General features: G+C 41.0%; 1 protein-coding gene across 4 annotated transcripts in view; it reads left to right on the top strand.

Moving 5' to 3' along the window:
• ARID5B (AT-rich interaction domain 5B) overlaps window positions 1-10,771 on the top strand; it is a 198,725-nt gene extending 187,954 nt beyond the window's left edge. For all 4 annotated transcript variants that reach the window (XM_004616517.2, XM_055139448.1, XM_055139449.1 and 1 more), the window contains 2 exons: window positions 401-599; window positions 4,607-10,771. In XM_004616517.2, coding sequence (XP_004616574.2) covers window positions 401-599; window positions 4,607-6,772 — 2,365 coding nt within the window. In that variant the 3' untranslated portion in view covers window positions 6,773-10,771. The remainder of the gene's footprint in view (window positions 1-400; window positions 600-4,606) is intronic.
• The last annotated feature ends 2,317 nt before the right edge of the window (window positions 10,772-13,088 follow it).

Genomic DNA, 13,088 nt, shown 5'->3' on the forward strand with positions numbered 1-13,088 from the left:
TTGTGAGACTTATTACTGTTTTTGGCATATTGAATACGCCAGGCGTAGTTTGCCAGGCTCTGCCATGTGGGCGGGATACTCTCGGTAGCTTTCGAAAATGGAGGGATTGAACCCGGGTCAGCCGAGTGCAAGGCAAATGCCCTACCCAAGGCAAAACCCCACCTGCTGTGCTATTGTTCCAGTCCCTCTTACAAAGAAGTATGTAAATTACCAAGTACTAGTTTTGATTGGAGAAGTAGATCACAAACTGTGGAGTAAGTTTCTAGAGAGGAATTGGTATCACAGAGGATGAAGTCATTCAATAAGTTGTTTGCATTCAGAGAAGAAAATCAGCCCTCAGGGCTTCAGTGCTACTGGAATTTCTTCCCTTGATTGATAATCTCTTCTGATATCCTTTTAGATTAATCCTACCATATGAAAGGTTTATTAAAGGCGAGGAAGATAAGCCCCTGCCTCCAATCAAACCTCGGAAACAAGAGAACAGTTCACAGGAAAGTGAGAATAAAACAAAAGTATCAGGAGCCAAACGTATCAAGCATGAAATCCCTAAGAGCAAGAAAGAAAAAGAGAATGCCCCAAAGCCACAGGACACATCGGAGGTGAGTTGTTTTCGGTCATAGAAACAGCTCTGTGGCCTTGCATGTCTCAGAGCCCTGAATCTGTGTCCCCACACAGTTGCAACACTAAGAAACCAAGTCATCCAAACCTTTGTTTCCCAAAGCAATGGGGCTTTCTGGCTGCTCAGGCTCTGAAATGCAGTGCATGGTTATTCAACAAGATGGGCCCTGACTAAGCTATAGAATGATGTGAATATCCTGTAGAAAATAGATAATATCGACTGCCCTAGACAGAACAGAGCGTAGGGGCTTCCTTACTATTTCACAACCAGGCTTCCTGAGAAATTGGTCTGAATTTAAGATCTGCTCTGTGGCCTAGGAGATCATAGCACAAAGAGCTAGAGCAAATGCTTTGTATGTGCAGGCCCCGAGTCAGATCACCTGTACCATGAGCTGCCCCTCCTGCCCCCCAACACTTTCAGGCATGGCCATTAGGTCCACATGCATCACTCCTCACCCCTGTCCCCCACCCCCACCCCGCACTAAATCCTCTGGCCCAGAGAATCATAAGAAGCCTCTGGCCCATGGAGTGCTTTTTGTACCTCCCTAACCCTGATCCTCCCCACACCAATAAAATAAAAATACTGACTGGAAATAAACTACACAAATTCAGGTTTTGTGGGGCAAGGGAAATAATGCAGGTAGTAGCCCTGAGTTAAAACCCTGGGACTTTCTGGGCCTCTGAGCACTGCTAGATATATAACTGTGTTATATAACTATATATATATGTTACATAAGTTATATACATAAAACCACATATATAACTATATATACATATATATATTGAGAGAGAGAGAGAGAGAGCACTTCAAGACCTATGGCCTAAACATCTGGCCTGCTCTTCCTGGGCATTACCAGAAGTGGCCTTACTTTAAAAAAAAAAAGTTTTGTGGAATCTAGGAAGAAGGGACAGTTAGACTAATGTGCTATGTCTGCAGAACTACCTTGAATTTTTTAGAAATTTTATTGTTTCCTATAATAGCCTTGAGTTGTGACCAATTTAGCAACATCTTAAGTACATATTGTTTATAGGGGAATTTTGAAATGGTTTCACTGAAACCATTAGTATCTCTCAGGTTAACAGGTAGTTTCTAGACCTTTTAAAACAAATCCCTAACAGTCACAGCCCTCCACAGCTCTTGAAGCCCTTTCTGTCAGCAAGGAACCAGTCATGGAAGTTGATCTGGACTTTGTTTCAACATGAATAAGAAAAAGCCTGTTATACATAAGGAAAAAGTAGGAAGGGAGGGAGGGATAGAGGGAGGGAGGGAGGGAGGGAGGGAGGAAAAAAGGAAGGAAGGAAGGAAGGAAGGAAGGAAGGAAGGAAGGAAGGAAGGAAGGAAGGAAGGAAGGAAGGAAGGAAGGAAGGAAGGAAGGAAAGAAAGAAAAGAAAAAAGAAAAGAAAAGAAAAAACCTAGTAACTACATTTGGAAACAGCATGTTCTAGGATTCAACCCCAGAGGGAGTTTTTGTGCTGATATTAAACACCCCCTAAAAATCAGGTTTTTAATGAGCACATAAGAGACTCCTTAATTAAACACTGGCTTGTCACACATACACACACAGAGACACAAGCACACACACACCTTCTCTCTAGAAATTAACTTACCTGACTCCTGTATAAGCTAATAGTATTAATATCAAAAGGACACTTTTGTTTTTCAATTTCATAATTTAACTCTGGTAATTAAAATAAAGTTGGAGACAATGCACAGATTTATAAACATCTGCAGACTTGCAACATGAATGGCCAAAAGCAAGGAAATTCCATGTTAATGTTTACATTCCTTTCTCCCTTTATTCTGTTGGCCTGGTGATTTACTGTAGTGTTTGGGATCAGTGAATTCTATTAGATACCATATGTACAGCATTGCCAAAGCACCAGGGGAGAAAGTGAAGACCAAGAGGCCAGGTGACCTTTGAATGGTTCCACTTTGGAGATGAGGTTTGAAATTGTTGGTCTGGGAGTTGTGTGAGGAATCCTTTGCCCATATACTGAGCACATCAGTTTAGGAGATGAACCAAAAAACTAAATCCTCAACCCCCTCCCCCATTCTTTCCTTTAAAAGCCTTAAAGATCACTCTTTAGCATAGTCCTCCAAATTCTCTTCAGAGACCTCAGAGCATTTTGAGTGTAAGAGGTTATCTGAATTTATCTGGTTCTCTAAATTTTCTGGAATCTCACAAACCACCTCCAAGAGACCTTACAATTATAATTTCTTCCCGCCTCTATCCAGAGACCCTTGTGATTGGTCTGATATATTTCTTCTCATTGTTTGTTTGAGTTTTGGGCTAAGGATTTTATTGCATTAATTACTGCTTTCATTGTTTTTAATTTTTGGTGTTTTCAATATGAAGCATAAACTTAAAGGAGGTAGAATGGCTTTAAAACCCGTACATAAAGTCAAACCTTCTATCTTCAAGTAATTACATTGCAAGTAGGATGGTGGGAAGGTGCTGTTTAACATGCTAAGACAAAGAGTAAAATGCCATCCTGGACAATGATTCCTTTGCTTTGTGTGTATGTGTGTTTTCAACTGTTTTACAACTAAAATCATAGACCTCCCTGAGATGGAAGGCCGATATGTTCTAGAAATTTTAGGGAATTGAGAATCCTGTATTTCCCCATTTGAACTACAGTTTCATGAGAAACCAACACTTCAATGCAGTCTACCCATTTTCCCGTGTCTACTTTTTTTCTGTATTTTCATGTAGTGTATGAGCTCAAAGACCAATGATGGTTATTAATGTGTAGAATAATGTCATTTGTACTTGGAAAGGCAGCTGTGTAGTATACTTACCCACACACCCACCACAAGATGATAAGCAATGACTGTTAAGTATCATATATCCCTTTAAATGAAATTATATATTTCAGTGGATTCAGAGAGAAATATCTATAGATTGGATTTGATCCCTTAGCATTTTTGTTATTAATGCAATCTTAGAGCAACATCCTCCATCTTAGCCAAAATGCTAATATAGTCAACACTTCTTAACAAAGAAGAATAACATTCAAAGAATGAGTTGGAGGTGGGGAAAGACCAGCTCAATACAATTGTTTTGTTACTGTTCTACACTGAGGCATGTCAGAACTGAATGATAGCATGTTTGAAAGGACTTGTCAGTCAGATGGATCACAGATGAAAAGTTAAAATGACCTTTGGCGGTCAAAGTTTGCAAGGCACATAATGCAGTGAATGGGTTGAATTGTGCCCACAACTTCTGTCAATAGGAACACCGTAGAGAGCAACTATTTCATTGACTCCAATTAATTTCAGTGAACAGTAAAGCTGTATTTGTGCTGTAACTCATTGTCTGAATTTTGACAACTTCATTTCTAGCTTTAATGTAGTTCTATATATTAGAAAATGTACAATTGTAGTTTTCTGCAGCTTGAAAGACTTGGAGTCCTTCTGTCTTTTAGGTAGACAGTCTGACATTACTGGTAAGAAACTTAACATTTAAGCATAACTAATTTTGTGAACTGTGTTGGATAATTTAGAAAAGGATATGTTCTTTCAGCAAAAAGAATATAGTAAGTGTTTTGTTTGTTGTTGACATGGAGTTGGTTGAATTTTTGAAAGCGAGATGCTTAAAAAATCTTTCTCCAAAATGTCATAAAACATAACATGTAATTTAAAACCCATTTGGATAATTGACTGATTTGACAAGTAGACAACCTCAGAATTAAATTGTATATTAGAATCAAGGAGTAATATGATTGTATACCATCAATACATCACACTTTGCTATTTTGATAGCTGTCTCAGAAGGGACCAAAGTGAGTGTGCATATTTTACCTAATGTTTCTGTAATTTATATATCTTTGTTTAAGCCATGATTGGGGAAATGCTTCACAGAAACTCAGTGATCTGATTGACAAGGCGGTTTCCAAGAAAAACTACTGTGTGTTATATCTTATTTGTTAGCAAAATGTATCAATGTATTTGGCTTTCTTCTGACTGTCTCTTGAAATATCTTATCAGGTTTCATCAGAACAAGAGAAAGAACAAGAGACTTTAAGCCAGAAAAGCCTCACTGACCCTCTCCCGGCAGCAGACATGAAGAAAAAAATGGAAGCGTACCAGGATTTTGCAGCGAGACCCTTGGCATCTCGAGCTGATCCAGAAAAGGACAGTGAAACAGACCAAGGTGCAAGCAGTGACAAGGTGACAGAGGAGACAGGGGAGAAGGGCCCTGCTCCTCCACTTCCCCTCGCCCCTCCAGCCCCTGAGAGGGATCCAACCCTGATCTCCGGAACTGGCAAACAGTCGCTCACCTCTCCCAGTGCTCTTGTGGAATCAAAGCAAGAACCCAAAACCTGCTGTTTTAAAGAGAGCTCTGAAAATGAGCTCCAGGAAGCCTCCTTCGCCGGCTTCCCCGCCACGCAGCCACCACTGGCAAACCAGAGCGAGATGGAGGAAGACAAACTCCCCGCCATGGCAGATTACATTGCCAACTGCACTGTGAAGGTGGACCAGCTGGGCAGCGATGACATCCACAATGCACTGAAGCAGACCCCGAAGGTCCTTGTGGTGCAGTCATTTGACATGTTTAAAGACAAAGATATGACTGGACCCATGAATGAGAACCACGGGCTTAATTACACCCCGTTGCTCTACTCCAGGGGCAACCCAGGCATCATGTCCCCACTAGCTAAGAAAAAACTCTTGTCTCAAGTGAGCGGGGCCAGTCTCTCCAGCAGCTATCCCTATGGCTCCCCACCCCCTCTGATTAGCAAAAAGAAACTGATTGCCAGGGATGACTTGTGTTCCGGTCTGTCCCAAGGCCACCACGGTCAAAACATCGACCACATGGCGGTCAGCCGGCCTTCGGTGATCCAGCATGTCCAGAGTTTCCGCAGCAAGCCCTCAGAGGAGAGGAAAAGCCTCAATGACATCTTTAAGCATGACAAACTGAGTCGATCAGATGCCCACCGCTGCAGCTTCTCCAAGCACCACCTGAGCTCTCTCGCCGACTCCTATGTCCTGAAGCAAGACGTTCAGGAGGGCAAGGAGAAGCTGCTGGAGAAAAGGGCCCTCCCCCATGCCCACATGCCCAGCTTTCTGGCTGACTTCTACTCGTCCCCTCACCTCCACAGCCTCTATAGACACACAGAACACCATCTTCATAACGAGCAGACATCCAAGTACCCCTGCAGGGACCTGTACCGGGAATCAGAAAACAGTTCCTTTCCTTCCCACAAACACCAAGAGAAGCTCCACGTAAATTATCTCACTTCGCTGCATCTGCAAGACAAAAAGTCCGCCGCTACAGAAGCTTCCACAGATGATCAGCCCACAGATCTGAGCCTGCCCAAGAACCCTCATAAACCCACCGGCAAGGTGCTGGGCCTGTCCCACTCAGCTTCAGGGTCTCAAGAGGGCAAAAATGTCTCCCAGTTCCAAGTTCTAAGTAGCCATAGCAGAGACTGTCACCCGAGAGCATGTCGGGTATCTCCCATGACCATGTCAGCCCCTAAAAAGTACCCCGAGTCACTTTCCAGAGCAGGAAAACCTCATCACGTGAGGCTGGAGAATTTCAGGAAGATGGAGGGCATGGTCCACCCGATCCTGCACCGGAAAATGAGCCCGCAGAACATTGGGGCGGCGCGTCCCATAAAGCGCAGCCTGGAGGATTTGGACCTGGTGATCGCAGGGAAAAAAGCCCGGGCCGTGTCTCCACTGGACCCCTCCAAAGAAGTCTCTGGAAAGGAGAAAGGCTCTGAGCAGGAGAGTGAAGGCAGCAAGGCAGCGCATGGTGGACATTCGGGAAGCACCTCAGAAGGGCACAAGCTCCCCCTGTCCTCCCCTATCTTCCCAGGTTTGTACTCTGGGAGTCTGTGTAACTCGGGTCTCAACTCTAGGCTCCCAGCGGGGTATTCTCATTCTCTGCAGTACTTGAAAAACCAGACTGTGCTTTCTCCACTCATGCAGCCTTTGGCTTTCCACTCACTTGTGATGCAAAGAGGAATTTTTACGTCACCAACAAATTCTCAGCAGCTGTACAGACACTTGGCTGCGGCCACACCTGTAGGAAGTTCATATGGGGACCTTTTGCACAACAGCATTTATCCTATAGCTGCTATAAATCCTCAAGCTGCCTTTCCATCTTCCCAGCTGTCATCCGTCCACCCCAGTACCAAATTGTAAGACCACCTCTACCCAGTGTTCCAAATGGCGCGGCTGACAGATCTTCACTCCTTACTCTGGGTGATGGCTTACGGAATCAGAAGTCAGTATTTCTCCTAGTCTGGGGGTAGATCAGTCTGGACCTAGAGGTCTAGAGGGGTGATGAACGAACCTGCATTTTCTGGAATGATCGCAGCCCTGACTGGTCAATCTTGAGTCCCTTCCAACATAGATGCCCTGGCACCCAGCTCCTTCCTTTGTACTGGGAGTCTTATGAAGGGATTCATGTGTCTCCAGGAAGAACTCAGACAACCCCCATCTGAGTTCTGACGGTCAGGAAACATCCTGGTCAAAAAAAAAAAAATCATGGGGGGCAGGCATTTCAAAGGAAGAGGCAAGAGGACTGGCAAACTCTGCCAAGGGATATTCCTCTTTTCCTAAAACTCTCCAAGGTTCAATCAATGCAATGTATAGTGAAACTTCAATAGGTCTTTCATTTTGACACTATTATTAAACAATCCAGAGAAGTAAACACTGTTAAATTGACTGTATATATTTGCTTCTTAAAACTACCTGTATCACTGTTTGCTCACCTAATTTATATACAGGTAGTTCAGATAGTTCTCTTTTTTTCCCAGTTATAACCTCTTTATCTCTCTCTCTCTCTCTCTCTCTCTCTCTCTCTCTCTCTCTCTCTCTCTCTCTCTCTCTCTCTCTCTCTCTCTCTCTCTCTCTCTCTCTCTCAGTATACCCCCCTTTTTTTGCAGGTCTTTTGTTTTTGTTTTGTTTTATTTTATTTTAAAGGCTGACTGACTGTCCTAGATGTTGATGTGTGTTTGTAAATTTTCCACATCTTATCATTTTGAGCAGCTTTGGGTGGTAAAGTTATTGTTTACAAATTGAAGCAACTGATTCTAGTGGAACAAATGAAAAAGAAACAGTTGAGCACACAATAGTGCAAAGAACGTTCCTTGCAGATATGCAACTTAAGGATTTTGTTCCTCACAAATGGCATAGTTGAAAGAGCTTATACACTGCTTACCCGGCCAAATGCTTTGCTTTGAAGTATTGGGCTATGTGAAAATATTGAGCATTGTACTCACCTTATCTAGGCTGTGAAACTGTCCTACATACCAGAGGAATCATAAAAACAAAAACCTCACTGGCAGCAAGCTGCTGAATAACAAGAGTCTAGAGGACATATTTGTGGGCTGCACAGATATTTTAGGAATTTCAGAAATTAGAACAGGAGCCAGAATGATTTGCATTGTTGTTGGCACTGATCCCTTTAAATGGTCTGGGAAAGGGGGTTGAGTATGGGAAGAGTATGGCGCTCAACAACCAGAAGCAAATGAGCAGTTGAGGCCTGGTCACCTTCCCTAGGCCATGGCCTTTGGAGTGTAACGTGGGCACATTGTCTTCATCAAGCTGTTTTTTGTTGTTCCCAAGAAGAACTCCCCAGCTACATCTCTGGGGGATTATTGGCATACTGGATTACCCATTTCAAAAGAAAGTCATCCTCTGGGTTTATGAGACAAAAGTTGTGTGCGCATGCACACTGACCTAGTGGCTTGGGGTCCTGTGTTCCGCCCCCTGGGCGATACAGGACACTTGATAGTTTCTTTTATTGTTGGAAAAAAAATGGTCAAGCTGTTCAAGCAGTCGAAAGATGTGAAGAATGTTTATTGTCATTCTTGCCACGTTATTCCATTTTCTGCTGAGTTGTGCCATCAAGGTGGATGCATTTTCGTAAGTGCTCAAAGTCGATGGATTGATACAGAGAGCGAATTTTCTTTCCAACTTCCATCCCTGCTATGACTGCTTTGATGAATTCCCCAGCCAACCTCCCCTTCCCAACACTACCAGTAGACAGTAGAACCATAGTTAACCAAGCCTTTTTCCTCTGATATACTTAATTCTATGAAAATTGATGACAATTTTCAACTTCTAAATAGTTAACTCGACTGCAAAATAATCAAACAGGTAACAATGAAACTGCGGCTCTTTAACAAAGCCATGCATGCCGTACATTTGTATTGAAATGTCTCCATGATATGAAGCCAAATATTCAATGTAACATACTTAATATCCAAAGGTGGAAACAAAAGAATGTAGAGATCTAGTGTTAAGAGTTCCATTTGCTTCAATTAATTATTTACCTTCCTGTGGAATAATATATATATATATATATTTAATAGAACCATAGATAGACTAGTAGAATTTAGATTATAAATGTGTGAGTGCAGATTATCCTGCTATTGCACAAGATAGAGGGGGAAAAATCTCAATTCCAGCTAGCAAAAGGCTAGCCAGGACACTTTTAAGAAAGTTGCACTAGACTGAATGGTCATAGAATCAGAAGACATGGAAGAGAAAAAGGAAGCTTCAGTGATTCCACAACAGACATGGGCTAGTTACATGGTTCCTATGAGTCATTTCTCAAAGAAAATAGGGAACTTTTATCCCTGGTAGAGCTCACCTATCCACTTGGAGTCTGGGACATTTGTTTTCCCCGCTGCAATGATTTCAGTCTGGTTTCATCATGCTGGAATTTGATCACACCATTTTCAAACAATGTTAACATAGTCCAGCTTTTGTTTTTGTCATCTCTTTCTTTCAAGAGGATACTCACTGTTTCTGTCTGAGGAAGCTCATCCCCTCGGCAAAACATCAGGACAAATAAAGAGTAATGGGGATATACATTCCCAACAGAAGCAGTGTGCTATTTGTTTTAAAACTCCAAACAGATCTTGGAAATCTTTCAAAAAAAGAAAGAAAGAAAGAAAAACCATTGAATTCTTCATTGGCTGAGAACTATATTTTAAAACGTCTTAAATAGGGCTTTGTTTGCATTGTTTGAGTTCAAGGGGCCTTATTATTCAATGGAATTGCACAAGCCTTTCTTTGTGCAATCAAACCATTGTTATTGGTAGTTCTGAAAAGGAAACTGTGGAATCTAATTGGCAATGGAGTCATAAATCTATTTACTGAGTGTGGCTTCCAAGAAATGTTGCAATTCAAAATGCACTAAGTCCGTGATTTACTGGAGATTCTAAATAATATTTTTAAACCTTTCCATGCAACTTCTGGTTTAACTTTTGGCAACTCAACATTTAAAAAAAAAGAACCAGCCCAACTGAGTTTCAGATTTAAGTATTCTAGTAAGTGATTCAAACTTGTAATATTTGCCACAGGACTGACTTATTTATTGACTAGCTAGAAGCTCTTAAGTTCACTTATTTATCAGGGCATATACAGAAGGGTTTGTTAAAACTCAATGTTGACTTTACAACTTTCTGACCTGGTGCATGAATTCTCAAGTACTGTATTTCACTGTGTTGGTGTGTCTGATGGAAATTTCGAGGTGATCCCACAAAAAAAAATATTTTATGTAGTGTGCCTTCAAAGAGAACCATTTATTTCTCTTCACTTGTCGTCCCACAAAGTCACATTTGGTGGTGGTCAGCCAAGTCCCATCTGGTACAGTTAAGACTTTTGTCCCAATTTTAAAGAGAAATGGGAACAAGTTTGCCCTGGTGAGACCCACACCATTGAAATGATTATCTTGAGCACTTAAATTCCAGTGTTGGCTATTGATGTATTTGATATTCTGCTTGTCTCCCCATGGTTGAAATATGTCTGAAGAATAGCAGCATAATCTCTTGGCTGTTTATACTTTTTTAAACTTTCCTGTGTTGTAAATAGTGTATACTTTTGGTGATTCCAGCTATGTAACCTCTATGCTCTGTAAGGTGATTATTTGTACATAGCAACATGGCCCAGTGATATTATATAGTTTCCCAATGGAGAGGTTATTGAGTAACCTTTGCATTAGTTTAAACACTACCAGAATGCTGAGCCAACTATAAACACTCAATTTTGTATGTTTTCCAAATTGTACTTATTACTGCTTTTGATACTGTATTACGTGCCAATAGTTTCCCAATCACATAGCAGGCAAGAGATATTTTGTACTTTTTGATCCACTGTAATATTTAATAAAAAATGTTACTATCTGTATCCTTTTGTGTGTGAGTAATCTGTCACTTCTTCCAAAGGATCCCAGAGGCCAGACTCCATCATAATAGCCATAGTAATGGTGATAAAAATAATCATGATGATAATAATATCTGTGATTCACTTAGAGGATCTACTGGTGCCCCTGTTAGAATACAGTTATTGTTAATCTATATGCTTATGCCCATTGTACTGGTGATAAGATAAACTTTAGGAGGAGAAATCAACTCATCTGAGAATACTTGTCTGATACATATGCAAAATTAGGATATGAAACCTTGGTCTTACCTCTATGCACTTCTTTAGTATAACACATCTCCCTTGGCAAATAAATCACTACCCATGTCAATGAAGATTTAACTCAATCCTCAATGGCCAGGCATAGTTAGGATCATGGAAAAATCTATAAAAGAATTGTCTCTGAAACTTATTCTATGTAAAAGAAAGTCCTTCTACAGATACAAAGTTCAACCTAAACTAATGCTGAGGGACAGGAGTGCAATTACTAAGCAAATAGATAAAATGAAGTAGTTATTAAATATAAAAGATGAATGTGAGCTAACCAGATAAGAGCGATTTGGTGAAAATAGCCCAAGCATAGGGTACTGTACCCGAAGAGCCTAAGGCAAGAATAAACTTGGTTTGTTATAGGAATAGAATTAAAACCTATATTACAACAGCCTAATTACAGGGTCCTGGGAATGAAGTTGAGGTAAGGTAGAGTGTTGCCAGCCGTGTAAATCCTATAGAGTAGGTTGAATATTTTGGTCTTTATCCTAATTAAGAAGAGACTTTTAAGCATGAAGATAATATGACATATTCAGATTTGTCATTTGACATATATGAAGGCTACTGTATGAAGGCAGATACAGAACATGTAACACTAGATGTTGATTATTTCTATTGAGGTAGTGGATTGGGAGAGTAGACAGATTTCAGAAGTTCTTGAAAGGACTAACAGATGTGCTAATGGATTAAATGAGATAAATGGTGAATATTCAAGGGTTGAAATGCCAGGAAAGAGCATATGCTAGTGTTCAGTGATAATAAATATTTCTGATCTCTCGGCCTCTTTATCTTCTGCTTCCAGGCTTCCCCCAGGCTTTGCTCAACTTGCTATTAGTTGAAATGAAACATTCTTGAAATAGCATCTTGTATGTTCATTTCTTTAAAGGATTTTAGAAGGGGACATGGGGTGGGGGCATATGTCAGAACTTTAGTAACTAACTGGATTTATGACCTCTCAATCTGCTCAGCATGGAATAAACTGGAGCGAGTAAGCATGTCGCTATGGCTTTGTATAAAAAATATATTCTGAGAAACCCAAGGTCCTTTTTCTTCCTCTTTCTCCTCTCCCTCTTTCTCCCCTCCCCAATTCTTTCTCCTTCTCCATCTTCTTCTCCACCTTTTTTCTTCTGCTCCTCCTCCTCCTTCTTCTTCCTCCTTCTCTTCCTCATCCTCCTCCCTTCTCTTCCTTCATCTTCTCTTTTTCCTCCTTTCTTTATCCTCCTCCTTCTTCTCTTCCTCCTCTCCTCTTCCTCCTCCTCCTCCTCCTCCTCCTCCTCCTCCTCCTCCTCTTTCCTTTGTTGATGTTTAATCATGGTTGACTTCCTGCAGGACCCTGCCCAACACCCTGAGTTCAGTAGCAGTTGCAGCCACTAGGGACCTCACCTCTTGTAGGCTGTCAGCTATTTGTTAATCCAGCACTCGATAAACATGGGAGGAACCCCCACACCCACACGTTTTTTTTTTCTCTCTTTCTGATTCCTGTGCATTTCAACATATCACGTGAATTGCCTTGAGTACATCAAAAGAATGTTCTTCCATCTGTGACACATTCAGCACTTATAGATCTGATACTTGAATCATGCACAACAGGAAGCATCATGATAAGTTATCTATTTTTACCAAGCCTGACTGACAAATACTATTGAGAAGAAAGGTGCTTTTGCTATAGATGTCACTCATAAAGCAAAAGCAATAAAAATGCCCAATGATTATTCTAGGAAAGTGGCCAAAGTTGACAAATGTTTTTTAGGTTGATAGTGGCCAAGAAATGAGTGATCATTTACATCAACAAGAATAAAAGTGGCAGAAGATGAGAGTGGGGTTGAGGGTGATTTCTGACCAGGAACAATACAAAAGTACTGTCTTTCAAAATTGACCTAGTGAGTATAGCAAATCACATTAATTGGTACTTCAGGAATTCGGAATTCTTGGAGTTTTGATTCTCTAGGCTAATTCTTAGGATAAATAACATTCCAAAGCATTTATCTAACCTGTAAGAGAGCAATCTATTTTTATTTTTCTAGCCATAACC

Source organism: Sorex araneus, chromosome 5 (genome assembly GCF_027595985.1).
Source record: "Sorex araneus isolate mSorAra2 chromosome 5, mSorAra2.pri, whole genome shotgun sequence".
Taxonomy (NCBI): Eukaryota; Metazoa; Chordata; class Mammalia; order Eulipotyphla; family Soricidae; genus Sorex; species Sorex araneus.